At 39.9% G+C, this 27,860-nt stretch overlaps 1 protein-coding gene across 1 annotated transcript in view; it reads right to left on the bottom strand.

The window, feature by feature from the left end:
- The window catches only part of eIF5B (eukaryotic translation initiation factor 5B), a 306,531-nt gene extending 278,854 nt beyond the window's left edge, over nucleotides 1-27,677 (bottom strand). Inside the window, exons 1-4 of the mRNA XM_065219537.1 lie at nucleotides 27,128-27,677; nucleotides 26,482-26,923; nucleotides 24,075-26,419; nucleotides 23,879-24,011 (exon numbers count right to left, since the gene is read on the bottom strand). Coding sequence (XP_065075609.1) covers nucleotides 23,879-24,011; nucleotides 24,075-26,419; nucleotides 26,482-26,923; nucleotides 27,128-27,189 — 2,982 coding nt within the window. The 5' untranslated portion in view covers nucleotides 27,190-27,677. The remainder of the gene's footprint in view (nucleotides 1-23,878; nucleotides 24,012-24,074; nucleotides 26,420-26,481; nucleotides 26,924-27,127) is intronic.
- Nucleotides 27,678-27,860: the final 183 nt, after the last annotated feature.

The following is a 27,860-nucleotide window of genomic DNA, read 5'->3' on the forward strand; positions in this document are numbered from 1 at the left end:
GAAGATCCTAAGAAATTTAAATGTTCAAATTGTGGTGAAAACCACAAATCCAATTTTTGGGAATGTAAGACTCGCAAAGCGATCCTACAATCTCGTTGAAGCAAGAGCTGCCTCAGTACCAAAATGCGAGGTTAAATTCGATTCAATTATAATAGACGATGATCTTCAGCTCTTGATCCATCTTAAAAATGTCCGTAGGAGACAATTTCAAAGAACACGCGATCCTGCCATGAAAGTTATCTGGCGGGATTTGCAAAAACAAATTAAAAAGCGATTCTCTGCCCTGAGGAACAAAACTTTTGAAAATAATGTTTCTAAATTAGACCCGAATTCCAAACCCTTTTGGAAACTCACAAAAATTTTGAAAAAACCTCAAAAGCCAATTCCAGCGCTTAAAGAAGGTGGTAAATTTTTGATCACAAATTTGGAAAAAGCTCAGAAACTTGCTAAGCAATTCGAGAGTTCCCATAATTTCAGTTTGGGTCTTACTAGTCCTATTGAGAATCAGGTTGCTCGGGATTTTCGGAATATTTTCTCTCGGGAAAATATTTTTGATGATTCCTGGGGGACTGATTTGGACGAAGTAAGGTCTATAACTAAAAAGTTTCAAAACATGAAAGCTCCAGGTGATGATGGAATTTTCTATATCCTCATCAAAAAACTCCCAGAGAGTACCTTGTCTTTCTTGGTAAAATTATTTAACAGATGTTTTCATTTGGCATACTTTCCTGATAAATGGAAAAATGCAAAAGTTGTTCCAATTTTGAAGCCGGATAAAAATCCAGCTGAAGCTTCTAGCTACCGTCCAATAAGTTTGCTTTCTTCAATAAGTAAACTTTTTGAAAAGATAATTTTGAATAGAATGATGCTTCACATCAATACGAACTCAATTTTTGCAGATGAGCAGTTTGGATTTCGCCATGGGCATTCAACTACTCATCAACTCTTAAGAGTTACCAATTTAATTCGTTCAAACAAATCGGAAGGCCACTCAACTGGAGTTGCTCTTCTAGACATATAAAAAGCATTCGACAGTGTTTGGCATGAAGGTTTGTTTACGTATTGCCCTTGGCTGTATGCATTCAACACACACATATGAGCCTAGAGGTCCTAGCGGGCGTAAAACCCCTGCAGAACCGTTTCTGGGAGCTCTCATTAAGAATATTGATTAAATGTAGTGTCAGTAACAACCTTGTGATTGAAAACTTCGAAGAAATGCTCGAATTGAGCATCCAGTCTAGATTCGTGCGAATCTATCTTAATTATATGTCATCGGATATTAGCCTTCCTTGCTATAACCCCTCTCGTGTATGCTTTACTAACTACAGTTCCCCCATTGACTATGATCTCTCCATGAAACAGGCTATTCAAGGAGTTCCAGATCAACTTCGACCTATCTCAATTCCCCGCATTTTTGCTGAAAAGTACCAACAAGTCAATTGCAATAGAAGATTTTTCACTGATGGATCACGCATTGATGGATCCACTGGCTTCGGCGTCTTCAATGAATACTCAACCGCCTTTCGGAAACTTCAGGAACCTTGTTCCGTTTATGTTGCTGAGCTAGCAGCAATTAACTTCGCATTGGGGATGATTTCCGATATGCCCATAGACCATTACTTCATCTTCTCGGATAGTCTCAGTTCGATTGAGGCTATTCGGTCGATGAAACAAGGTAGGCACTCATCTTATTTCCTTTCAAAGGTAAGGGAGCAGATGAGTTTGCTGGTCGAAAGATCATATATGATTACCTTTGTATGGGTCCCCTCACATTGCTCAATCCCAGGCAATGAGAAGGCAGACTCTCTCGCAAAGGTGGGCGCACAACAAGGCGAGATTTATGATAGAAGAATTTCACATGATGAATTTTTCCCACTAGTACGTCAGAGTTCTCTTTTAAGTTGGCAAAACGATTGGACAAATAATTCTCTTGGGCGGTGGTTACATTCCATTATTCCAAATGTTTCTTCGAGAGCGTGGTTCAAAGGTCTGGATGTAAGTCGGGGATTCATTCGAGTGATGTCAAGACTTATGTCCAACCACTACTCGCTAGACGCACATCTCTATAGAATAAACCTCGTTGACAGCAATATATGTAGGTGCAGAACCGGTTATGATGACATCGATCACGCAGTTTGGTATTGCCCGGGTAATGACGCCTCCAGAGCACAACTATTGGATACCCTAGTGGCCCGAGGTAGACAACCCTTCCGTGAAGTAAGAGATGTATTGGGAACACGTGATCTTCCCTACATGCAAGCGATCTACGAATTCCTTTGTTTGTCTGATGTTAGAGTTTGGTGTGACTATCCCCTCCTTTCCAAACAATTTCCCGCCATTGTGTCCCAGTCTTATTATCCTCCTGTTCCTGTGCTACTTGCCCCTGCCCAGCCAGGATTTGGTCAACCGAGAGTAGTATCTGAAGGAGGCTTCAGAAACCAGTTTCCTACCTAGATTGTTATATTATTAATTGAAATTGTTACCTATTAACCTCGAGCCCGCCACGAGTAATTGGTACCCAATACTAACCTAGAAATACTGCTATTTAAAATGTAAATCAAACATTACTGATTTTGCCTCCGCAAAGTGTCACACACGACTGAGCCTAGTAAATAAACGAACTAGTTAAAAAAAAAAAAAAACTTTTTGAAAAAATAATTTTTAATAGAATGATGCTTCACATCAATACGAACTCAATTTTTGCAGATGAGCAGTTTGGATTTCGCCATGGGCATTCAACTACTCATCAACTCTTAAGAGTTACCAATTTAATTCGTTCAAACAAATCTGAAGGCCACTCAACTGGAGTTGCTCTTCTAGACATAGAAAAAGCATTCGACAGTGTTTGGCATGAAGGTTTGATTGCTAAATTGAAAAAGTTTAATTTTCCACTTTATATTATGAAATTAGTTCAAAATTATTTAACTGACAGAACTCTGCAGGTAAATTATCAAAATTCCAAATCTAATCTACTACCTGTTAGAGCAGGAGTTCCTCAGGGTAGTATTCTTGGGCCTATATTGTATAACATTTTCACTTCGGACCTCCCTGATTTGCCTCAGGGTTGCCACAAATCTTTGTTCGCTGATGACACAGGCATTTCCGCTAAAGGAAGAAGTCTTCGTGTTATTTGCAGCAGACTGCAGAAAAGTTTAGATATTTTCTCTTCTTATTTACAAAAATGGAAGATTTCTCCCAACCCTTCCAAAACTCAACTTATAATATTTCCACATAAGCCTAGAGCTTCCTTTTTGAAACCTAGTAGTAGTCACATAGTCACTATGAACGGAGTTCCAATTTCCTGGTCAAACCAAGTGAAATATCTTGGATTGGTTCTTGACCAAAAATTAACTTTTAAAGATCACATTGAGGGCATTCAAGCCAAATGTAACAAATATATAAAATGTTTGTATCCTCTTATAAACAGGAAATCGAAACTTTGCCTGACGAATAAACTTCTTATATTTAAACAAGTTTTTAGACCGGCCATGCTTTACGCTGTGCCAATATGGTCTTGTTATTGCACTACCAGGAAAAAAGCACTTCAAAGGATTCAGAACAAAATTCTGAAGATGATTTTGAAGTTGCCTCCCTGGTACAGTACTACCGAAGTACATAGAATTTCGAATGTTGAGACTTTAGCACAAATGTCCAACAAAATAATTAATAATTTCCGGCAAAAATCGTTACAATCCTCAATTTGCTTAGATACTTAGATAAGATTTAGTTTTAGTTTTTTAGTTTTAAGCTATCAATTGTTATACTGACATGCAGGTTTAAAAAACCTGTTTAAAATACTGAATGGCCAAGACAGGAACAATGTAAAAACACTTAGATATATATCATAACAATTAAGGCTGGTAAGTTACTGTAGTAACTGGAGCACCTAGGTTAAAAATGAAATGTAATTTATTTTGAATTTGGAACAAATAAAGAGTTAAAAAAAAAAAAAAAAATCAGAAGCGGCTAAAGTCATTCTTCCAGCACCTGCCCATCGCGAAAAATAAATGACTGGTTCAAATGCATATAAACCTGTTCAATACGTCAATGCATCACAATCAACTGTTTTAACAAGCTCCACACAGTCAGTATACCAGAAATCAATCCAATCTTACGATAGCGAGAGCAAAAACCTAGTTTGATAAGTGAACGATCTCATACTACGGAGAAGTTGAAAACAGCACAACATACTTCCAGTTACATTAAAAGTAGAAAGAAATTTCGAGAAAAGTTCGAAGACTCATACAAAGGTAATCATATATCAGGGCTGGTAGCGATCAATACTGTCAAAAATAGTGATTTTAGTGACCATGTTGAAGAAATAAGTGACCAAATAGTGACTTATAGTTGTAAAAAGTGACCTAAGGGTAGAAAATTTTTCGTTCTGATGGCATACAAAATAAATGTTTGATGTTTTAGACATATTCAATTGGATTCTCATTAACACTTAAATATAAACGATAGGCACCTTTAAAGCGAAAGATTCAATAGAAAGTTTATGACTAAACCTGAAAAACCGGAAATTCTCAGGCAATTTTATTTCTACTGAAAATACCTGGAAGTTTCAGGGGATCTTAACATTATTCAGGAAATTTTATAATTTTCTTACTAAGGATACTCCAAAGCAAATAATGCATTTTAAAATAAAAACATTTAATATCTTCATTCACACATTGAGTTTTATAGCCCCTTTAAGGTTCTAGAATATGCATATTTCCAACAAATATTATAAATTCATAACTGAGTCAAATTCCTTGCACAGTTTTAAGGCTCATGGAATTTTATTATAATTTCTAAGGGCCTCATTCCACGGGAGTTCGGAAAAATCTATGAGAAAAATATCAAGTGCAATCTGCTAGTTCTGAAGAATTTTACATTTCATGTGAAGCCTGAGATAGTTTTGAATAGAATTTCAAGAAAACCCGGAATTGAATTCAATGTAAATTTTAATGAAAATTCATAGGAATTTCTCCTCCTCTGAACTTCAGAGGAAAATTCCAAGGCCATGAGGATAATTACATGATGTTTGTGAAAGACAATGAAATCGGAGCATAAGTACTCGTAATTTTTTGGCGAATACTTAGGTGGTAAAGGGGATGCTAAACGGAGTATAACAATTAAATCTGAGATCGATCTTCAAAAAAATTCGGAAAGTAATTCCATAAGAGATTGCCAAACAAATTCAGGGGAGAGAGCTAAGGAATTTGTGAGGATACATGAAAATGAATTCTTAGGAGACTTTCAATGTGAGTAGAATTCCAAGGAAAGGAATGAGATTAAAATGGAAATCTGAAATGAATTCAATGAAAAATCTGATAATCTTTCCAAATGATTTCTTACTGAGGAGAATTTCAAGGAAATTGCCTAGGAAAATTAAAAGAAAATTGAATTCGGAGGATAATTTCAACGACATTTTGAGGAATGTTTCAATGGAATTGCAAGAAGTATTGTAACTATATTCTTGTGATATATTTTTTAGAGAATTCAGAGAACTGTTCCAAGTTCCAAGTGCATTTCTGAAATAATTCCATGAGAGTTTCGAAAGAATACGAGCGTTAGATTAGGAGAACTTCAAGCGAATTTGCATGAAAAATCTCAGTTGAATATGTAAAGGACTATTCTGAGGTCTTCAGAACAGCTTGAAAGTTCCCAAAATATTCCTGAAGTTAATGAAATTGCCTTGAAGTTCTTTTGTAGTTTGAGAAACTAGCCTGATGCTCGCAATACATCTCATCATTGTTTTTACCTTCTCTAAGCTTTTTCGGACTTCCTAAAGTTTCCACAATTTTCCTAACGATCATGAATTTTCTCTAAAGTTTTAACAATTCACTGAATTTCTCGAAACTTTTTTAAAATTTATGTAATTTCGCTGCTCTGGAATATCTCTGCTCTGAAGATATCTGTTCTCTCTTAAGGTTTTATTTTTTTGTAGAGCATTATTATCAAGATCAATAACTTTCTTGAAGTTCTCAAAACTTCTCTAAAGTGTTTGCAGTTCTCATGAAGCTTGTTGTACTACCCTGAATTTAATTGAACTGTTCTAAAAATATTCAAGTTTCCGTAAACTCTGGACTTATGTGAAAACCTCAATAATTTTCTTAACATCTCTAAAGTTCTGAAAATCTGAGAACTTCTAGAAATTTCCCACTAATGTAGTGAAACTAATGGAACTGAACTCCTCTGAAATTCGCTATGTTTATGGAGTTTTACTTAACCTATTTGAAATTCTCCCGAAATGTCCATATAAATTCCTGAAGTTCTCGGATCTTCCCTTAATTTCCATAGACTTTTATGAAGTTCACGAAATACTTATGACGATTTCTGTACTTATGTGAAGTTTTCGAAGCTATTCTGAAATTTTAAGAACTTATTTAAGCTCCCGTAACAAAATAATTAATATAGTTCTACGATTTTCACTGAAGTTCTCAAGATTTATCTTAAGTTCAAATTATCAAAACTCATTCATAACTTCTTCAACAGTTTAGAGTTTCCTGATGTTTTAAAAACTGCCCAAAATATTTCTCAATTTCCTTAAAGTTCTCTTTACCGCCCTGAATATCTTAGTATTTTTTTAAAGAATCCATAATTTTACTGGAATTGATTGAATTGCTTTCAAGTTCTACAGTTTAAGTTTACAAACGCTCTCGGAACTTTGCCTTAAATCACTAATTAACCCCCAAGTTCAGCCCTGAAGTTTTCTATGCTTACCTTAATTTCTCTAAATTGATCAAATGTTCTGGTAAATTTCCAGATATATATTTATAATTCCCTGAATCTTCTAAAGTTTTCAGATCAATCATAGAATTCACGGAACATCTCATAATTCCAAGAAACTCCTTGAAAGTCATTGTAAATTTCCTTAAGTTAATGGTTTTTTTCTGATGTTATCTCATCGTCCTCGAAATACTCGAAACTTCACTGAATATAATGAAACAATCCAAAAAATATGTAAATTTATTGGAAGTTCTCTGGAATTTCTTGAAAATATCGGTTCTCGCATTTTTTTTTTAATTAATGTTAATTAACTTCGTTGATGTTCTCTAATCAACTTAGCTCAATTTTCGAAATTTTTTACATCTTGAAATTTCCATGATATAACATATTTGAAATACTTTCACATTTTCCGGATGTTCATATAATTTTGATTACGTTCCAGAAATTCTCTCGGAGCTTTGCTGATGTTTCCGAAAATTCCACGAGTTTCTCGAAACATCTTTAAGATTTCTGCAATTTCATTGATTTTTTTTTTGTTCTCGGAGCTTTCCTAAAGCTCTCAATTCTAATGAAGATCTCGGTTTTGCTTTAAAATAAATGGAATTCTCGTGACCACCTTTAAACTTCCCTGGAATTCTCTGGATTTCTGTGAAGTTTATTTCTGAAGTTTTCATATATTTTCTAAAGGTCTCTGTACTGAATCTCTCGGAACATCTTAAGGGTTTTCGATTTAATTTCAGCACATCATGGAACTATCCTGAATGTGTCTAAACTAACGCTTATAGATTTTAAAACCAATCCAATAGTCTGAGCTAAAGTTTCGGGGACTTCCCCTTAAGATTCTCGAAAGATCTATAGATCTAGCTTTTCTGAGATAAATAGAACTTCTTAAAAGTTTTCTCAATTTTGCTACTATGAAATTAGCTTCTTATTATAAATCTAGAAATTATCCGTCAAAGTTATGGAAAAACCTGGAAAACTTAGGGAACTTTATTTAGCCAAATGAGTGGACACTCTGTAGATAGAGAAAAACGATTAAACGTCAAAAAATTCTATACAAGATCGTCAACTTCAAAATATTAAAAAAATATAACAAAATGTAGGCCCACACACTGCAAGAAGAATGATCACTCTTGAAATAAATTCATGTTAAAAAAAGATTAAAATAGTGATTGATTACAAGAAAAAGTGACTTTAGTGACTTGACCTTAAAAAAAGAGACTTTAGTGACTGGCTTGAAAAAAGTGACCAAGTCACTAAAAAGTGAGGGAACGTGGTTAGTAAATCGTACACGAGTGGGGTTATAGCACGGAAGACTTATATCCGATGACATATAATTAAGGTAGATTCGCACGTAAAAATTCGTAAAAAGTAGAGTTACACTCAATTGAATGATATCAAGCGTTTCTCAAATGAAAATGATCCGTCTTCGTCAAATAACTAAGCAAACTGATACCACCCGTTCAAATGAGGTTTCTTTGATATCGAATAGCTGCTTTTCTCATTTTCTTCAAATATTTTCAATTGATTTTGAGAATTTACAGCACTTTCATTTTCACAGTTATTAATTGAGAGCTTTCAATGCATGTACCATTGTGTGGCAAGTACAAGCATACTCTACAGGGTGAGGAATAATTATCCGTGTTTAATGATTTAGTCGTAATTTTATTGCTTGTGTATTAAATTACAACATATTTATGGGAAATGTAGGTACACCAACATAGTTTATGACATTCACAACAATTTCTCAAAATGTGCTCCTTTGACTCGTACACACGCCTTCAACCTCTTAGGGAAATTATCGACGATGGACGCTAGTTCCTCCACAGATTTTGCATCCCACACTTTGTCAAACTTGCTTTCAGATGATCTAAAGATATGTGTGACTTAGTACAGGCTCTGGACTAAGGAATAGACTAGACGGAATAGTCCATTGGATTTAAATCAGGAGAGTTTGAAGGCCATTCATCTTTTGTCAAATATGGTACCCAATCCTGTTGAAATGTGCAACTGTGTCCGTCAGCAGCTTCTGGTAGACTATTTGGTTGATTTTGACGCCATTTTCGATAAATATTAAGGGAGTTTTACCGGAAGCCGTAATTCCCGCCCAAACCATCACCGAAGCTGGATGATGTGATCTGGCAACATTCGTACGGTTAGAAGAACTCTTTGGCAATAGCTGGCGATCGTTTTGATGGTTGTGGTATTGCTCAACAGTGAAAATCTTCTCATCGGTGAATAAAATTGTGCGATGTCGTCCATTGCTGAAATCCTTCAATAAAATCTTGGATTTTTGGTACCGATTCCTTTTCATCTCGTCATTTGGTTAATGGTTCTCCGAAAATTTGTAAGAATGCAATCCTAAATCCTTGCGTAGAATATTTCGTACTGACTTTGGGTCGATTTTCAATGATTCCACCATTTTTCGGATAGACCGTCTAGAATCTCGATTAATGCTAAGACGAAGTATGTTCCGGTTCTGAGGGGTCCTCGCACTACTTTTTCTGCCTCTTCCTGAACGGTCTTCCAAATTTTCGAGTTTATGGTACCGTTTTACAGCATCCCGTTTGCGAAGGCATTTGCAATGTTTTTTCAATACGTGCCGGACGAATTCCTTGTTTATAAAACTTAATTACCGCACTTCGTAGTGGACTGGACTTCATTACGGCAATACACGTGAACCGATTCAAACGAAAAAACAAGCGTTTGTTTATTATGTATCAAGGTCTCAATTGACAGAGGTGTGCTCATTTCAGCATTTGTCAAATTCGAGCTATACACTGAGAGAAAAAACACGGATAATTTTTCCTCACCCTGTATTTCGAAGGAAGTCGAAAAAATTTCCAGCCCGAAAAATTCCTAGACCGGACCGGGAATCGAACTCAGCCACCTCCAGCATGGTCTTGCTTTGTAGCTGCGCCTTTACTAACTGAGCTAAGGAAGGTTTTTTTTTTTAATAAACGAGAATGTGTACAATCACTACTGATAGAACTCGGTTGGAAGTGTGCGGGAAAAAATGGTAAGCATTCTCGGTAAAAGTGAGTATGCCCTATCCCGGTCCGAAACCTCCCGGGGATGTCATTTCATTTTTGCTCAATTTTTGTATTGGTATTTCAGCTCGGTCAAAGTATTGTATGATAAAACAGAGGCAAACTGCTTCAGTCCTAGGTGTTAGCATATACCAGGAGCATAGGCCGGGCATATATCTCGTAAGCTTATTCAATTGAAAACGCTTCTTCTGTTCAACCGATCCAAGGGTTGTTCTCATAGAAAAATATTAACCTCTATGAATTATTAGTAAATCATGAACAACTTACTGTAGGGATTATAGTTTGAATCATCGATAAGCCCACATTCCGCATTCAATCATCCCTCAACTTGGTACGGTACATGCCTGTTACAAACGGAAACCGGCTTAGTGCAGTTCATACGCAGACGTGCAACTACCAATTGCTAATTTTGTCTGGCTCATTTCCTTTCCGACACCAGCAGTTAGTAACGTATATAAAACACCGTCACAACCTCAATAATTATGCACTTGCAGTTGAATTTGACTCGTGAAATTAATCTGATCGCTGCAGAAATTTCGCCAACGTAGGTTGCTGATACGTGCCCCACGGGTAGAAATGTGGTTGCTTGACTCCACAGCAAAAAAAAAACTTGAAGCCCGCTGCACACACAAAACAAGAGTTGAAAAACCGGGTCGGTTGGAGGAAGTACACCTCGTAAATATTCAAATCCCCACGATTTTTTCTGCTTCTACCTCTTCGTTCTGCGTGGCCTCCGTCCGTGCAAAGTTGATTCACAGTTGGCACCGCGGCGTATAGTGTTCCATTCATAAAACTTCTCCATCCATTCAATTATACCTGCCTTAACAGGGCGCACGACCTCGCAGCCAGCAACAGCCGCAGAGCTTTCATCGTCGTCGCCGTCGTTCATCGAACCGTGTTTCTGCCGAGAGCGCACTTTCCTGCACAGAAGAGTAGCAAATAGGTTGGAGCCAGGAGGTAGGGCCGCCCGAAAACTGTTGTCTCGAAGGTGAACTGAAACGCCCGCTTATCATTTAGTCTAGATCAAATATTTAGCTCCCGATGTGCAAAGAAAAACAATAGCGACCATGCCTTGAATGAAGCATTCTGTTGCTATAAATATTCAAAGTGTGTCGGTAGCGGTACGATTTCATGCCAAAGTTGGGTGCAGGAGCGCAACTGCCGGATGGTTACCAAAATAACGTTATCGACTTCCGGTCGCTCACCGCCAAATGTGTGCGACTAGGCAGTGCGTAATTCGGAGGCGCAGGGTCGGGGATTAGCGCAGAGGAATACGTACAGGCATGAATGCGACCAGGCTCGGCACTGATGGAACGCTGGGTGGGGAGCGTTCACGGTGTTTACACGCTTACCTAGTTGCCTAACCATAGGCGTATTGCTCAATCGTCAGCACATGAAGAGCTTACTGAAGTTCGATCACTTACCTGTAAAAAGAGAAAAAAAAGTGGTTTAAACGACTAATTTTTCGATAGTGAAATGATAGAGTAAAGAATTACTTCGACATAAGTACACATTTCCGTCATATCGAGCAGAAACATCAATATATAATGCAATGATTTCGACGTGAACGAATCAATCATACATTTGGTACGATAGTTTAGTTCAAAAACTGCAAAACGAAGTCTATAAGAATGCATTATATTAATATTTAGGAGGACATGGGGCAGTTTGGCCACCGTAAAAAAAATCATCAATAATGATACCAAATTCAGTTAAAAATTCCATATACATCATTTGAATTTTGATTTTGATTTTGTAGTCTAGAAGGGAATATTTTTGTAAAATTGTAGCTCCGGAACGAAAAAAACATACATCGATCTATTTCTGATATGTTGTGTAAAAAGCCAAAATTTTCAAGAAAATTATAACACGAAAAAATGCCTTTGGTTTCGAGACCATGAAAATCATGAACATCGATTATAATCAATGTTTCTCAATGTAAAACCATGATTATAGTCAATATTCATAGTTTTCCCAACAACTATATTTAATAATCTTTCATTTGACCTTTTGATCCAAACAAGTCAGTCCAGTGCCCAGTGGGCAAAAACGGTAAAAACTGACCCAGAGTCGCACTTTTTTCGTGCCGCTGGTTTAAAGAGGAGTGAGATCTTGGGTGAGATACCTGCACAGAACAGAAGGGGTAGTGCAAACAAATCGGTGAATCAAAAAGTTGTCCGATTATCTGCCCAACAAGCGATGTGATGTGGTAGCGTTCCACACAGGATTTCTATGCGCACTCGCACTATCATAGCATGCTGCCTATCTCAACTGCAGGCAGAAGATGCCTTCTACCGCTAGGTGCGCTAGTGTTCGCAAATGTCAAGTAGAGACACTTTCTGATCCGAAGTTCCACTTCTGTTCTGTGATACCTGTTATTATATCAAATGATCTAGGAAGTCGAATGCCACTGGTTTTGTCTTGCGCAGACTACCGGAAGTGCCCCATTTTTCCCGTTTCTCCCCATATTCTGGTGAAATTAAAAGTTATAGGTGATAGCCCATTTTGCCCCATTTTCCAAAAAAAAACGAAATTAATAACACATTTGAAAATTGCCGCTAGATTTCAGAAAATAAACCACATATTTCTTAGAACCCCAGCAGGCCTGGGTTCAATCCCAGTCGGCGCCGCCGGGATGTTCTGAGGCATAACATCTCTGATCACGCCTTCCTTCGGATGGGAAGTAAAGCCGTTGGTCCCCGGTTCATGAGTTGATGGGTCGATAGGTAGGGTCCAGGTGTGGGAGCTGCCTCCCTGGCGTCGGTAGCATTGGTGCTCAGCACGGAAAACAATATCGACGGAAAAAACAAACCAAAGGAAAAAAAAAATATATTTCTTAGCAAAAAGTCCAACGAATCGATTTGAGCATATTTCGGAAAGTACAGACCTCAAGAAGTAGCTCATTTTGCCCTATTTTCCCCTTAACTGGTTATTTAATTATTATTATTATTATTTATTAACGACACTTTACCATCATCGTGACATTCGTGTCGGGGTTATTTAATGGTAATTAATAACAGTTTGGCAAACTTGGAATAGCCCAATTAAACCAATTTCATTTGCTGAAAAAGATCGAAAATCGGTCAAAACATTATGAATTTTCAAAGTTGGGTATATGGGCAAAAATGACGACTTTTTCAAACACGAGTTTAATATTTTTCGATAAGGAACAATATTACCAATTGTTACAAAATTCTAAGATCAATGAAAAAAGAACTACAGAAAAAAAGTAAGAGGTTGTGTCCAAGACACGACCGTAGATTTGACGTATGATTACGTGCTCTGTATCAATATTCGGCGACTGTGTTAGGGAAACCACTTTTTCCCATCACGGAAACGCCTCGTTTTCTGATGACAAAATTACACATTTTCGTGCACAAAACGCACGGAATTTTTGGTTTATTCAAAAGATAATAAGAGAAGCGAAAATTTATTGGAGGAATTTCTAGATAAAATTTTCCAATCGCAAGATATTCGTGATTAATCATGTAAATTCGAGATTTGTTCGCATTTTTTCTAGCGTCCTGGAGAAACCCTTACCTTAATTCGAAATGTTTCTGGTCAATTGACAAGGTCATGCGGTATGCGGTCATTGTGAGAATTTGTATGTACCACTTCAATACTGTTACGTATTTGACCATAAACGTTTAGTTGCTGCGTACATTATCAAAAAGCTTTGGGGGTGATGTGGCTGGTAGCAAGGCGAGCGAACGTTCAACGAAAATTAACTCATAAACAACAACAATTTATGGTGGTCCTGAAAAGAACCGTTTTGTCGTGATGTTAGAGTAATGCTGAGCTATTAGATTGTGCAACACAGATGAGACTGGCAGCTTGTATGTTGTTTGGAACGAGGCTAATGCGCTTGGCATATATGGCCCACAGCGACTCAAGAAGAACTACTGAATCCGATCAGTAGCGGTGAGGCTTTTTCCTCCTTCTTCGGTGAATAAACGCTCATGTGGGCTGCAGCTCGCTGCTTGTGGACAGCCTTTCGTTGGGTACTAGAGAACAATGTTCAGCGCCACGCGCTGAAAGCACTGCTGTTGCTATTGCTGATGACGACCGACCGGACACCGCCACACATGATTGAATAAGCACTGTTCGGCAAGATCGGATGGAATTCGATTTTGAAATCTGTGTTAGGGAAAGCGCTTTTTGGTGATATTTTGATCACCATTGCAACAGTTGGACATTTGTGTGATTTTCAATAGTGACCTTTTGAAAATTTAAAAAGTGCGAGGGGTAGGTCACTCTACACAGTGTACCAAAAACAAACTTAGGTACACCCAGGCGCAGTCATTGGCGCTGTTTGGCACCCATGGTTACAATTTTTTAGGATCTTTAAAGTTACTGGCAACACTGAACTTTTCTGCGCCTGCGCAGTGTGCATGTGTCAAAATTTGTTATTGATGTTGCCATACAATCCAATTTTTACAAACCACAACCGTGAATCTCCATCAAGTTCCGCCAGTGATTCTCCAAAATTAAATTGAATTCCACTAAGTACAGTGAGCGCACATTCTATTGCCTGTCCGAAGAAGTAGGTGCATGAAAAAATCAGGGCAATCGTTTGCATAACAACACCACTCAATCAATCTCAACATAACCGGCTCCAGCTTCGTTATTAAAGTCGTTACTCACATTCTCGTGACCGGAGGAAAGTACGTCCCACGAGCGGTTCTGATCAACCTTGAGCCGGGAACTATGGATTCGGTCCGAGTGGGACCATTTGGACAGCTATTCCGACCGAATAACTTCGTTTTCGGACAGTCCGGTGCTGGTAACAACTGGCTCAAACGACACTACACCAAGGGTGCCAAACTGATGGATTCTGTGTTGGATGTTGTCCGTAAGGAATCCAAGGGTTTCGATTGCCTGCAGGGCTTTCAGCTTACGCGTTTTAACGTTGTAACGTTTGCGGAATTCAGTAGCTTAAATACCTTCCCCTCCACAGGCATGGGCACGCTACTGATCTCGAAGGAAGGAGAGTTCGACGAAGAAGAGGAAGGTGGCCATGAGTGATAATAGATACACTTGGTTAAAATGGTCGTTTTCATTATGCTACCCTATGCTACTGTTAATAAATGCTGGAATAAAATCTGTTAAATTAGTTATGTTACAAATAAATTGCAGGTGCACGCTCCACAAACACAACGCGATTGGCAAATTTTTCATCGAATGTCCCCTTTTAGCGGAATGACGCGCATCCCACTGGCCAAAGAATACTTTGACTGTTTGTCCAATGCTTCCGCCCGCCAGATGGTACAGGAAATGTGCCCTTTTCATGTTAGTTAAGGTAATAAGTTGAGGTTATCTTCCTTCCGGAAACACTTCTTGTCCGGAATCTCCAGCAGTCAATCTACTTTTAGTGGCTTGCCATAAGATGTTCCCAAACGACTGGATCCAATATGGTGCACGATCCGTTGCTGAACGAATTTGAAGCTTTCCCTGGCGAGAACATGCGAGCCGTCGGTAAATGCCAGCGGAAAATTAACCTCTTCATAATCCACATCGTTCAGAGATCGTTTATTATCCGCATCTTTTACCGTCCTCAGAAACTTCCGGAAATAAATTTTTGATTTGATCTTCCGTTGGTGTTCTTCGTCTGTTCTTCGCTTGGAGTGGCTTTGCGCTTAGCACCTTTCGATTCCGAAGATCCGACAGTCGTGACTAGCACAAAGCGTTCACCATTTTCCGACTCCGGACGCCCAAAATCGTCGTCGGCAATTGAATTCTCAGGTTTCAAAAAACAAAACACAATCAAGAGTAGTTGTCAAAATACCGGGTTGCCAAACAATTCATTATTCACAAGCAAACAAAAGTCAGATCAATTACACTCAAAAAATTCCACAAATTTGATCGAAGTGTTTAAACACTTGATTTTTTAAATGCACAATCACATTTACTTTAAGTATATTTCACCTTAGTTCAATGTGTTATACACGTTAATTTCTAGTGTTTCAAACTTTGAAAACTTGAAAATCTTTCACTATCTATTCAAGTGTATTGCACATTGAATCACACTACTGTTCAAAACAGATGGATTTAAAGTGTTTTGCATTTCAATACGATGTGAATTGCTTGCTCAGAAAGGTAAACATCGAAAACAAGAGTTGTGACTTTATCCTATCAACCTGCTTCATATATGAGAACAACCGTGGCACAGTGAGATCGAACGAAGACTCCGACAGCAGCACACCCCAACAGTCCATGATCGAATCCCAAATCAGACCCATTAAAAAGATATGTGAAAGCTCTGGCCTCTGAAATTTGTTTATATATTTGTCGATTCATTTTTAGAGTCGGTGAATTAGAAGTCGATAAAGTAGAATATTGTAGAATATTGAACTATGAAGCGCAAAGCTATTGATATCACCATATGAGGCACATAGAATCCAAGTGTATCACAATTCAAATCCATAGTGTTCAGGCATGGTTCATAGCATAAGATTCACACATGAAATCAAGAGCAAATTTTCATTATGTCGTAAGTAACATTCGCACCGATCCGAGAAAAATAAAGTTTTGTTTTGATGACCGAAAAGTTATTCCTATTTCCAATTAAACACATATAATCTCATAGTGATAGCAATGTTTAACATATATAGCAGGGTTTTAATCATACTAATGCAAATCGCTAGCTTTCATGCTAAAAAATACTGGTTTTTGAGTCAAAAGTTGTTATACGTCGTTTGGTGGCCCCTATTGTTACTTAAGTCAAAGTGTATTTACCAGGATATTCGGGAGAATTATCAATTACGTCTCCTTACGTGCAGCCCATTCATCATTTTAGGACCACCGAAATCATCTTAGCAACAAACAGTTCGATTTATTCACTTTAATAATGAGAAAGCGAAACGACGAAAGTACACTTTTCACGGGTTTCTCAGTGCTGTTACTTAAGGCAAACGGCATCTCCATAGAAATCGGGTGACTTAAGTAACATCGAACACTATTTTTATCGGAAGGTGATTACGTCAAAAAGCAATTCGACTGGTAAATAAATTTAAAAATGGGATGTGATCCTATATTCGGACAGTATATAGTGTAATAGCAGGAGCATCGATTGACACTGATAGCTCGACTTTGTTTACCTTTGTTACATTCGACGTAATGAAAATTTGCTCTTGAAATGGATGTGTTTCACAATAAGCGCAAAATTAAGTGTGAGACACATGATGGTGACGTGTGCAATTTTTTGAGTGTACTTCTCGACACTGCTGCCATGCCAGCTGCGGCACACTGAGAAAAAATTTGGTGCTAAGCAAAGTGTGTAGAGTGACCACCCCTTGAAAAAAGTGTTCATTTCAGCAGATTCGTAGAAAAAATTCCAATCGATTGGCTTGTATAGAATTAAAATCCATTCGCTATTGACAGATTTATAAGTAGTCAAAACCTGACTACTTTTCGTAACGCCTTCGATTTTGATTTTTTTTTATATAACACCCACAATATGTTGCCGAAAGACGAATCCTACGTAAAAAAAAATGCTACGATTTCGCTCATACCTTGAATATTTGTCATTGTCATTTTGCCATTAAGGTGCACCTTCCTGGGGTGATACAAAACCTTCGTAAGGAGAATAAATTTTCGATCAGAAGTGAAGTTCTACAATTTATTAATTTTGAAAATTACTATTTTGAAAAAATAAGATAAAAAAATGTCCGAATTTTTGCAAAAATGTGAATGTGAATGTTCAAAGTTTCATGCAAATCGTACACAGTTCGAAAAAGTAGTGTAAATTTCTGTTCAATATGATGCACATAAATGGAGCGTCAAAGATCATATACGTTTACATTATATATCATGTAAAGTTCTGACAAATTTCATGCAATGTAGCAAATATTGTATACAAAAGACCATCTTTGTAAACAACATTGTTTACAAGTTGCTTGGTTGCGTGAAATGAAATATAAGTCTACGTGAATTAATGTTTACATCACAATAAAAATTAAGAATTTTTATCTGTGTAGAAAGACGAGACATATTTGGCCTGGAAGAGGTCCAATAACATTTCAATGTGTTTGGACGGAATTGAAACTCGTATGACGGAATTGAAATACAGAACCAGTGTTAGATTGATAACGGTACGTATAAAAAAGTAAATAAATTTAGAAAGCATCTTTGATAGAAACATTCCATGCTTTGTTCAATCCCGTTCGAAAAAGAGTGGTTAAATGCGGGTTGTGATTAGTATCCAGAAAATTAGTTCCTAATTCCTAGTTATAAACTAAGCCTAATTTAAACTTATCAGTCAAAATCTCAAACTGAAAACGAAGCTGTTCAGCGATTGTTGGTGCTTTTTACAGGAGAAACTGGTACTGCTTTGAACCGCTACAGTGGACCCCTAATCCACCGGATCATAATACATACATATTTATCGAAGCAAGCCTTTGAAGCTAACGTTTAAAATCCAAGATTGATTCCATCCAAAGGTCACAATGGTAATTGAAAACTTTGATTCTGATCAAAAATGTTAGTTCATCGCAGAGAGCAGCAGGATGAGCTGCTGGTCCCTGTAGACGACACAGTAACCGGATTATGAGTGCTCAATTCGAAAGCTGCTGCAGCAGTTTGTCATTCAATATTTGCTAGCTCATGTTACGCGCGCACTTTAGACGAAACGTGATCCATCTCCATTATTTTCGTTACACTTGCTTTTGCTTTGGCCAGCACCTTTTAATTCACAATTTGTGCCCCAGAAAGGGACGACGATGCTTGTGCGGGTCGTCGTCGTCATCGTCGCCGTCGGTGACATACAGTGAACACAAAAAAAATGCTTCTGGAATGCGGCTAAGCCGATTTGAATGAGATAATTTAGCCGGGAGATTTTTTCGTCATCTTCCCTTATTCTTTTCATTCCTCTGTTTTTTTTTTGTGTGCTCACCTTCAAGCGGATTAAAATGTTAGATAAACATTATATTTGTTCCACAGCTGGCTACTGTTTGAGCTACCGTTTGCAGGATTTACGAAGACAAAGAATGTAATGGTTTATTTGAGTAGCAGTTGCTAGGTATGATTCTATTTTACGGAAGAAGCGTGACAAAGATTCATATTATGCATGGTATCAGTTGTTCTTGAAGGAACTTAAATTTTACGAAAATTTATTCAATACAATTTTAAGCACAAAGCAGCATGAAAATTCAGTTTCAACGCTATCCATCGGGATAACAGTCAGCAGAGTAAGTTTTTCACATTCTTTCAGTTTCTCGCCTGTTTCGTTCAGCCAGCATTTAGCAACCAAGATTTACTAGTTAGACCAAGCCCACCGGTGTGTCGCTAAATGGATGTCTATTATGATTACGCAAAGTGTTGCTATTATATTTAGCCAACCGCTTTCGCATCGATTGTTGGTACCAAGGTTGCCAAAGTACATCTCTATATCCACACCGGTGGTTGCCAATCTACACAGCAAAAAATCTGAATTTCAATTGAGATGTAAACGTTCATTCTCGTAAAATTGTATTTCATTTCACGCCAACGAGCAACTTTTAAGCAACACAACACACATCTTAACACGACTTACAATGAGGGTTATTCCGAGAGTCGAAGTGACTTTTGTCACTGGTGAAGTGAGAAAAGTCACGTCGTGGTGACGTGACTCTCAGTGCAAATCAAATGGAGAGTCACGTCACCACGACGTGACTTTTCTCACTTCACCAGTGACAAAAGTCACTTCGACTCTCGGAATAACCCCCAATGTATACTTATATGATTTGTGACGCTCCATTTATGTGCATCATACTGAATAGAAATTTACACTATTTGTTACACTGTGTAGCTACTTCGTATCTTAGTAAAAACAAACGGTTGCGAAGTTGACAAAACGCTGATTAGACCGGTAGTCTTCTGCGGCCACGAAACATGGACTGTACTTGATCAGATGGTGTTGTGTACCATCTACGGTGGAGTGCAAAAAGAAGGAGGAACGTGGAGAAGGCGAATGAACCGCGCATTGCACCAGCTACCACACGGTTTGAAAAATTAATGTAAATTTCTGCGATATATAGCGCACACGTTGTTAGTGCTACATTTGATGGGAAATTACACGACATTTCATGTAAATTTAAGCGCAATAATAAAGGAAAAGAAGATGCATTTACCGTTCCCATTACGTTTCTCATTTAAATTCTTTTGACGTAGGACTACGTCTTTGATTTCTATATAGGGGTACACTTTGTGAAAACCGAAAATGGAACATGTAACAAATTAAGAAAGATTTTGAACGTCAATAACTCAGCTGCCCCTTGACCAATTTCAATAATTTTATCACCAATCGATCAGAAATATGGCTACGTATCGATAACAATGCTTCCGAATGTTGATTTTCAACAAGAAATTATTGAAAAATTGGTAAATGTTCAGCATTGTCCAAAAGCGTTGAATTAACTAACAAATCCACCAATTACGAACATGCATATGCTGCTTCCCCAGCACAGTCGTCAGAGGGTAGTAAGTAGACGAAACATGTCGATGTAGCATTACGATGAGGTTTGGTAGTTCAGTGGTTACCGTTTCTGCTTACTGATCAATCCTGGCCTGTCCCCTTCCTTGCAATTTTTCACTTTGCCTTATTCTATCCCCACTAGATTTAAATAAAAAAACAAATTCTGCTTTAACCGATCGCATCACTTACCACAGTAATCCTAATCTAAAAATAACCTACCTCACTAACACAACTATCCTTCCCGAGACAGCCGTGGAGATGTAGAGGTATTCTCGGTCTCTAGTAACAACCGGACGTCGAACTAATCTCCCTCCCCTCCCCAAAAGACCGTGAGGACGTGGCCGGCGCTGTGAATTGATCTATAGATTGAATTAATGTGTAATGTACATTGAAGATGGAAAGCTTATCCACCATCTATGTAGTTCTCTGTTCAAGTGAATTAGTTGTGATCATTCACGGAGGAGCAACTACGAAGTGCACGGTCAGATAACGTTAACTCGACGGCAAACACATTCATTGATACGTTGGATGATAATAGTGTGAAATAGGAAACCATGGTCATCACAAAAGAGGAAATCGAAAAAGAGAATTGGCTTTCACCCTTCTGCTTCTAAAGGGTGTCCACGATGAAATTGCCACACACAAAATTGATTCGCAAAATTCGAGTTTTCATCCGATTGCCATCAAATTTTCAGGGATTGAGAAATAACTATTAAACTTCATTTTACCATTTTACTCGTATTTTATTTACAGTCCATACGCAAATGCCCGCACCTTGGCCTTAACCCCGGCCATAAGATTCTGCACAACCTGTGAATCAACCGTTTTTTGCATGTAAACCCATACTTTCTTCAGTTCCTCGACTGTCTTCACTACCTTAGGTCGTTTAATAAGGTGCTGCTTCATAATCGCCCAGTACTTCTCGATGGGGTGGAGCTCCGGAGTGTTGGAAGGGTTGAACATTTTCGGCACGAAATTGACCTTATTGTCCGCATACCACTTCAGCACGTCCTTGGAGTAGTGGCATGAGGCCAAATCCGGCCAGAAGATTGTTGGGACGTTGTGGGCCTTCAGGAGAGGAAGCAGCCGCTTCTGGAGGCACTCTTTTATGTACACCTGTCCGTTCATCGTGTCCTGGGTCACGAAAGGTGCACTCCGCTTCCCGCACGTGCAGATGGCTTGCCAAACCAGGAATTTCTTCGCAAATTTGGACATCTTCTGAGTGTGGACATGCTCCGGAACACTGAACTTATCCTCTCTCTGTTTGAAGTCGGCCTTCACATATGTTTCGTCGTCCATGATGCAGCATTCAACTTTCGTCAGCATGTTGAGGTACAACTTCCTGGCACGGGTTTTGGCGGACTTGTTCTGCTTCTCGTCGCGATTAGGGGCCTTTTGTACCTTGAACGTTCGAAGCCCAGCCTTAGTTTTGGCCTTCTGGACAAAACTTCGGCTTAGGTGCAGCTTCTTAGCCACATCCCTAACGGAGGCGTTCGGATTTCGGTTGAAGGCCCCAACTACGCAGTTGTGATTTTTGGTGTTGTACGGAATACTTTTTCCTTCACTTCTGGGCTTCCGATCGGTGGTCAACCGTTCCTCGAACCGCTTAATCACTCGCGACACCGTGGAATTCGCGATTCCCAACGTTTTAGCGATGGAACGATGCGAGAGATCCTTGTTCTCGTGATGAATGCGCAAGATTTTATCACGCACGAGCTGTTCTTTCGACTCCATTTCCATCACAGGACTTTAAAACTTGCAGGATGTAAATAATGCACTATGAACTAAATCCACCCAAATTTTCATTAAATTCTACCCAACGGTTAAAAAGTTAGAGCAATTTCATAGTGTGGCAATTTCATCGTGGACACCCTTTAAGCCCCTTACAGTCATCGTCATAGCATCGCACCGCTTTTGGTTCTAGGGCACTTGCTGGTTGCAATTTCAGATCAGGATTCACTGTGATGCGATCAGTTGTAAGCAGCAGGAATTTCCTTCCCAACTCTCATGTGGAATCTTTTAAAGGCTCTGAAAAGGGCCGGTTTTGATAGATTTCGACGGAGAAATTAAAAGCGTTCACCACAAATACGAAGAGCCAGCTGAATGTCCTTTGGCATAATTGTGACACGCTTTGCGTGAATGGCAAACAGACCGACCAGATAGGTCGGTTTATTTCACTCGTCGAGGGTATACTTAATTATTATACAGGGAGGGAACAATACATACAGCAAAATACTGAAAAGGGGAGGAGTTTCGCTTCTTATGCTACGGGCACAAAACGAGACACCACCGTCGAAACGACTATCGCTTGATCGTCAAGCAGTTCAGTTCGGTGTTAGCTCGGTCTCTCGTCCGACCATTTTCCAGAACACGCTGGTAGGAAGTGTTAAAAATCCATATAGAATTTGAGAGAAGTTGGAATAATTCGCTTTGGGTGTATATTCAGTCCCCAGAAAGCCAATAAAATCTAATTTGTGAGAAAATTAGCTCCCACGAGTTCAATCTCTCGAAGTGTCGAAGTCCCTCCTTTTTTTACATATTCTACACAAACGATACTTTCCGCCCCGCCCCATTCATATAATTCGGAAGGAAATCCTACGTCAAGCTTCCGTTCGTGCCCCTACACGCTAACTTGAAAGTACCCATTAATGGTTGAAAAAGACCCATTTTGAAGAAAAGTGGCTTAACTCATTAAATGAGTAAATTTTTTACCCATTAATGAGTATCTGTTACCCATTAATGAGTAATTGTTAATCATTAATGGGTAACAGATACTCATTAATGGGTAAAATTGTTTAATCATTAATGAGTTAAGCCACTTTTCTTCAAAATGCGTCTTTTTTTACTCATTAATGAGTACTTTCAAGTTAGCGTGTAGGCACAGACCCTTCCTCTTTTTTATTTCTGTTCAGCTATCGAAAGCTGATATTTCAAATGTAAATAAACTCCGAGGGGGACTCCGATTGACATAGTTTGCATTGTTTTCAGTTTGACTTCGAAAGTACAAGTTGGCAGTGTTTTTTGTTAGATATTATTATCATTGTTACCGATCAACTCTGCGATGACGGCCTCGACTTGACAAGGCAACTCTATACCATAGGACGAGATTAATGTTTATGCTTAAGACCATATTATTATCATAGACCTGTGCACGGGTGAACTTTAGTTCATCTACTGAAAAAAAATTGACACAACAGCGGGCCCCTGTTTACTAAAAATGAACACATGAATAATGCTCGCGTAACATTTGAAAAGGGCACACTAAACACGCCAAGCACCAAGTGACCATGGATGTCCTCTTCAATAAAACGACCCTGTTCAGGGCCATCAAGCTTACATCAGTAAAGAGTTGGAATAGAATTTATCTGTGCTTGTTTGTCCATATTCAGAACCACAAGCCCCAACGACCATACTAAATGCTCTCCAGAGTTGTAATCTTGTAACCAAACTTGGAAGTGATTTTGATTGATTCTCTTAATCAACTTTCTCTTTGTAAAAGATTACTACAAATTTGGTACGCCTACAATTCAAAAACGAAAAGAGTTGAGATAATAGATGAAAATATTTGCCAAATAGGCTTTTCCCCTTCAATCTTCATTTAGACAACAAAAGTCCGATGTAGAGAATAAAAAAAAACGACTCCACAGCTCGAAAAAGTACTTACCGGAATTTTGGACGTCCTCAAGAACTCCAGCAACGCTTCCAGAGAGCCAAGCGTAGATGCCTGCACATACACACCACGTTCGCTGAGCTTGATGCTACTCAGCACCGACTTCAAATCTCGTGCCACAATATCCCTAAAAGAAAGAAAAGAAAAACATCAAACCTCAGTCCCCTCTAATATCTACCTCTCTACTCACTTGAAAATCTCCACCTCGTCCGGTTTGTGCGCAATTTGCAGATTCAGACCGGCGATCGCTTTCTCCAGCTCCTTGGCGGCAATCTTGACACCCTGAGCCGCGATTACCTCCTTGTGCTCGATGTAGGCATTCTTCACGCGCAACTCCTTCATCGGTTGCGGCATCAGCAGGGCCTTAACCTGGGTCACAATCGGTCCTTCCGTACCGGCTAGAATCATGGTTTCGCCTTCGCGGAGCCTTCCGTTGATCAGAATGGCATCGATTGTCGTTCCGAGACCGGGGATTGCCTTCACTTCCAGCACCGTTGCCTGGAGGTCTTCGCTGAACACTAACCGTTTGGCCAGCTGCTTCTGGCAGTACTGCACAATCAGGAATAGCAAATTGCCCATACCTTCGCCGCTGATGGCACTCGTAGGAACTAGGGAGATGTACGTTTTGGGATCCGGGTTCTCATAGTAGAGGGCAGCATTGAGACTCTGTTCAGCAAATTGAACGATGATTTCCTTTGTACGCTGCTGAAATTCCAGCATTGTGTTGGAAGCTTGACCCTTGATGATGTCCCGAACGTCCTTGCGGTTCATGGTGTTCCAATCGTACAGACGATCGATCTTGTTGAGAGCTACTACGAACGGGGTTCGTTTGGATTTAAGCAAATTGATTGATTCAATTGTTTGAGGTTCGAGCCCGTGCATAATGTCGACAACAAGGATTGCTATGTCGCAGAGCGAGGAGCCTCGATTACGCAAATTACTGAAAGATTCGTGACCGGGTGTGTCGATAATGAGCAGACCTGGCAGCTTGAACGTGGTATCGCCGTAGCCTTTGACAAACTTAGTCTGTTCCTTAATGTTTTCGATCGGAACATTAGTAGCTCCGATTTGCTGGGTGATTCCACCGGCTTCACCATCTTGAACATTAGTCCGACGTAACTTATCCAAGATCTTGGTTTTACCCGTATCTACGTGACCCAGTACGCAAACAACAGCCGCTCGCAGCACATCAATCGATTTATTCTTTTCAGCATCCTGCGTTCTTTTGGCGATTCGTTCCATGGCCCGTTGGCGCATCTTTTCCGCCTCTGGACGGGTGTCTTCTTCCGAATCGCTTCCACTATCCGATTCCTCTTCCGAATCATCGTCCTCAGACTCACTCTCGTCATCTTCGTCGTCTTCGGATTCCTCCTTCTTGGCTCGCTTAGCCGCTTGAGATGGTTTCGAATCTTCCTTCTTTGCCGGTTTGTCGGGTTTCTTTTCTTCTGGCTCTTCTTCTTCACTATCAGAAGCATCCCAAGATTCTTTCACTTCGTCCTTGGGTTCTTCGACCTTCTGAGCCTCTGCCTTCAGTTCCTCTTCAGTGGGGCTGGATTCCTTACTTTCCGCTTCCTTGCTAGCGTCATCCCTCTTCTTTGGACGGAGTCGGGTTCCCGGACGAACCTTTTTCTCAACGCCGACTTCTGGAATTTCCACTCCTTGAGCCTTCAGCGCTTCCAGCATTGCCTGAGCACGCATGCGATCTAGCTTTTGCTTGGCCGTGAGAAGCTTTCCTTCGGCCTTCAACCGTTCTTTGCGCTCCTTTTCCTTCTGCTTCTTGCGTTCCTTCTTCTCCTGCTCCAAACGCAACTGTTCCTGGTGGTAAAGCTCCGCCTCTTCAGCCAAGCGCTGCTTTTCTTCTTCCTCACGTTGTAAACGTTCTTCTTCCTCGCGGATCGCTTTCAAACGTTCCTGCATCAGGGCGATGGCAGCCTTGTTAGGACCTTTCTTTTTCTTGTCCGCACCAGCGTCGCCAGCCTTTGCATCTTCAGCTGGTTTCGCAGTTGCTGGTTCAGCTGGTTTTTCTTCAGCAGCAACTTCGGTGCCTTCCTCTTTCTTGGCCTTCTTTTTCTTCTTCTTGCCTTCGCCGGCAGCTGGAGCAGCAGGTTCATCCTGTTCCGGAGCTGGAGTCGATTCTTTTGTCTCTTTTTCAGGCTCTGGCTTGGTAGGCTCAGCATCGTTTTCCTGCTGCTTAGCAGCTTGAGCTTCCTTTTTCTGACGTTCCTTTTTCTCTTTACGCTTTTCGGCTGCCGTTTTAATGTGAACCTCTCCATCGACCTTCTCCTCGACTGGTTCCGTCGTCTCCGGAGTTTCTTCCTTCTTTTTCTTATCCTTTTTGTCCTTTTTCTTCTCCGGTTCTTTCTGCTCCGGAGCGGCAGATTCTTCGCCTGGAGGTGGCTTCACTCCAGAGTATTCCAATTCCAATTCGGCGAGCATCTTTTCAATGTCCTCATCATCACTGTCGCCACCCTTCTTCTTCTTTCCCTTTTTGGCCTTTTTACCCTTTTGTTGAGGCTCATCATCTTCATCTTTAGCCTGCAAAAAGGAGACAACGTTCAACCTGAAACTTTACACTGAATGTGACATTCTGCACTCACCTGTTGCTTCTTGCCTGCCTTGGCCTTTCCCTTCTTGGGAGCCCCATCTTCTTCCTCATCATCATCCCGGATGGCTTCCTGCACTTCATCTTCTTCATCATCATCGTCGGCCATCAGCAGGGAAAATCCGACCGGTCCACCAGCAACGGATTTACCCTTCTTCTTGCCTTTAGCCTTCTTGCCTGCATCTTCCTCTTCCTCACCACCATCGTCATCATCATCCTCTTTGGCAGCCTTCTTAGGAGCTTTCTTCTTCTCCTTCTCCTGCTGCTTCCCACCGACGGCCAGCTTCTTGACCGCTTCGGCCACCTCCTCTAGGTTTTCGTCCGGTTCGCCATCACTTTCGATCTTCTTGGACTTTTTCTCCTTCTTCTTTTTATCATTCTTGCGGTTCTCTACCTCCGTCTCGGTCAGCTCGGTTTGCTTCACCTCAACGTCAGAACTGAAAAAAAAACAATTTTAGTAAATTAAATTTTTGACATCTTTTCTTGAACTTGTAAAATTTATTTCTTTAAAATTCGCCACAAATAACTAGATAAACTGTGTTATCCAATCTTGAAAACAAGTTTTCGCATAACCTCTCCCCTCAAAAAGCGATATTATACATTTTTTAAGTATCTCTTCCCCTCATCACCACGATACTTACTTATCCTCGCCAGTGGCGGCCACGGCGGCGGAGTCCTTCTTGCCTTTCTTCGTCTTACCCATCGCTTATTGCTCGGTCGACTCGGAACTTCGGGATAACTCCACCAACGATGCTGCTGATGACGATTGCTACCGGAAGGACTCAGCTTGAAGACACACACGGGAAGCGCAGGTGAACCTTTCCGGTCAATTACCTACTACTGAATCGCTCTAATGTGGGAGGCTGAAAATCCCTTCCCACTTTACCACGGCGAGAAACGCAACGCAATCACTTTTCCACCTGAGAAAAAAAAACACCGCACAGAACGGAACTTCACGACGGCGACGAGACACGGCGCACCCGACGGGTAAATCGAATCGCAATAGTTAGCACAACTTTACCACCGTAAATCGATACACATATATGCAACGATTATTCGCGAAAAGTTTTATGCAAAAACCAGCACGGACCGAGTCAAAAAACTAGCGAGAAAAATGTGTTTGCACCGCAACACCACAGCTAGCCAGAAGAAACACACGCAAGTACGTGACAGAAAGACTGTCCACTGACAGGTCGGCATCCACCCAGGCAGCGCCGCAAAAAGGACATCGAAGAAGCGAGTGACAGCTGTTTGATTTTGGCGTGTGGATGCGTGTGTGTTAGTGATGTTTATTTATGAGGGCGGGATTTATACGGGGGAGTAGCCAGTAGCTAAATGTAGTACCAGAAGTGAAGTTATTCTCGCGTAATTTAT

This window comes from Ochlerotatus camptorhynchus, unplaced genomic scaffold, assembly GCF_037179485.1.
Source record: "Ochlerotatus camptorhynchus isolate MF236.1 unplaced genomic scaffold, CSIRO-AGI_Acam_v1.1 ptg000105l, whole genome shotgun sequence".
In the NCBI taxonomy this organism is placed as follows: Eukaryota; Metazoa; Arthropoda; class Insecta; order Diptera; family Culicidae; genus Ochlerotatus; species Ochlerotatus camptorhynchus.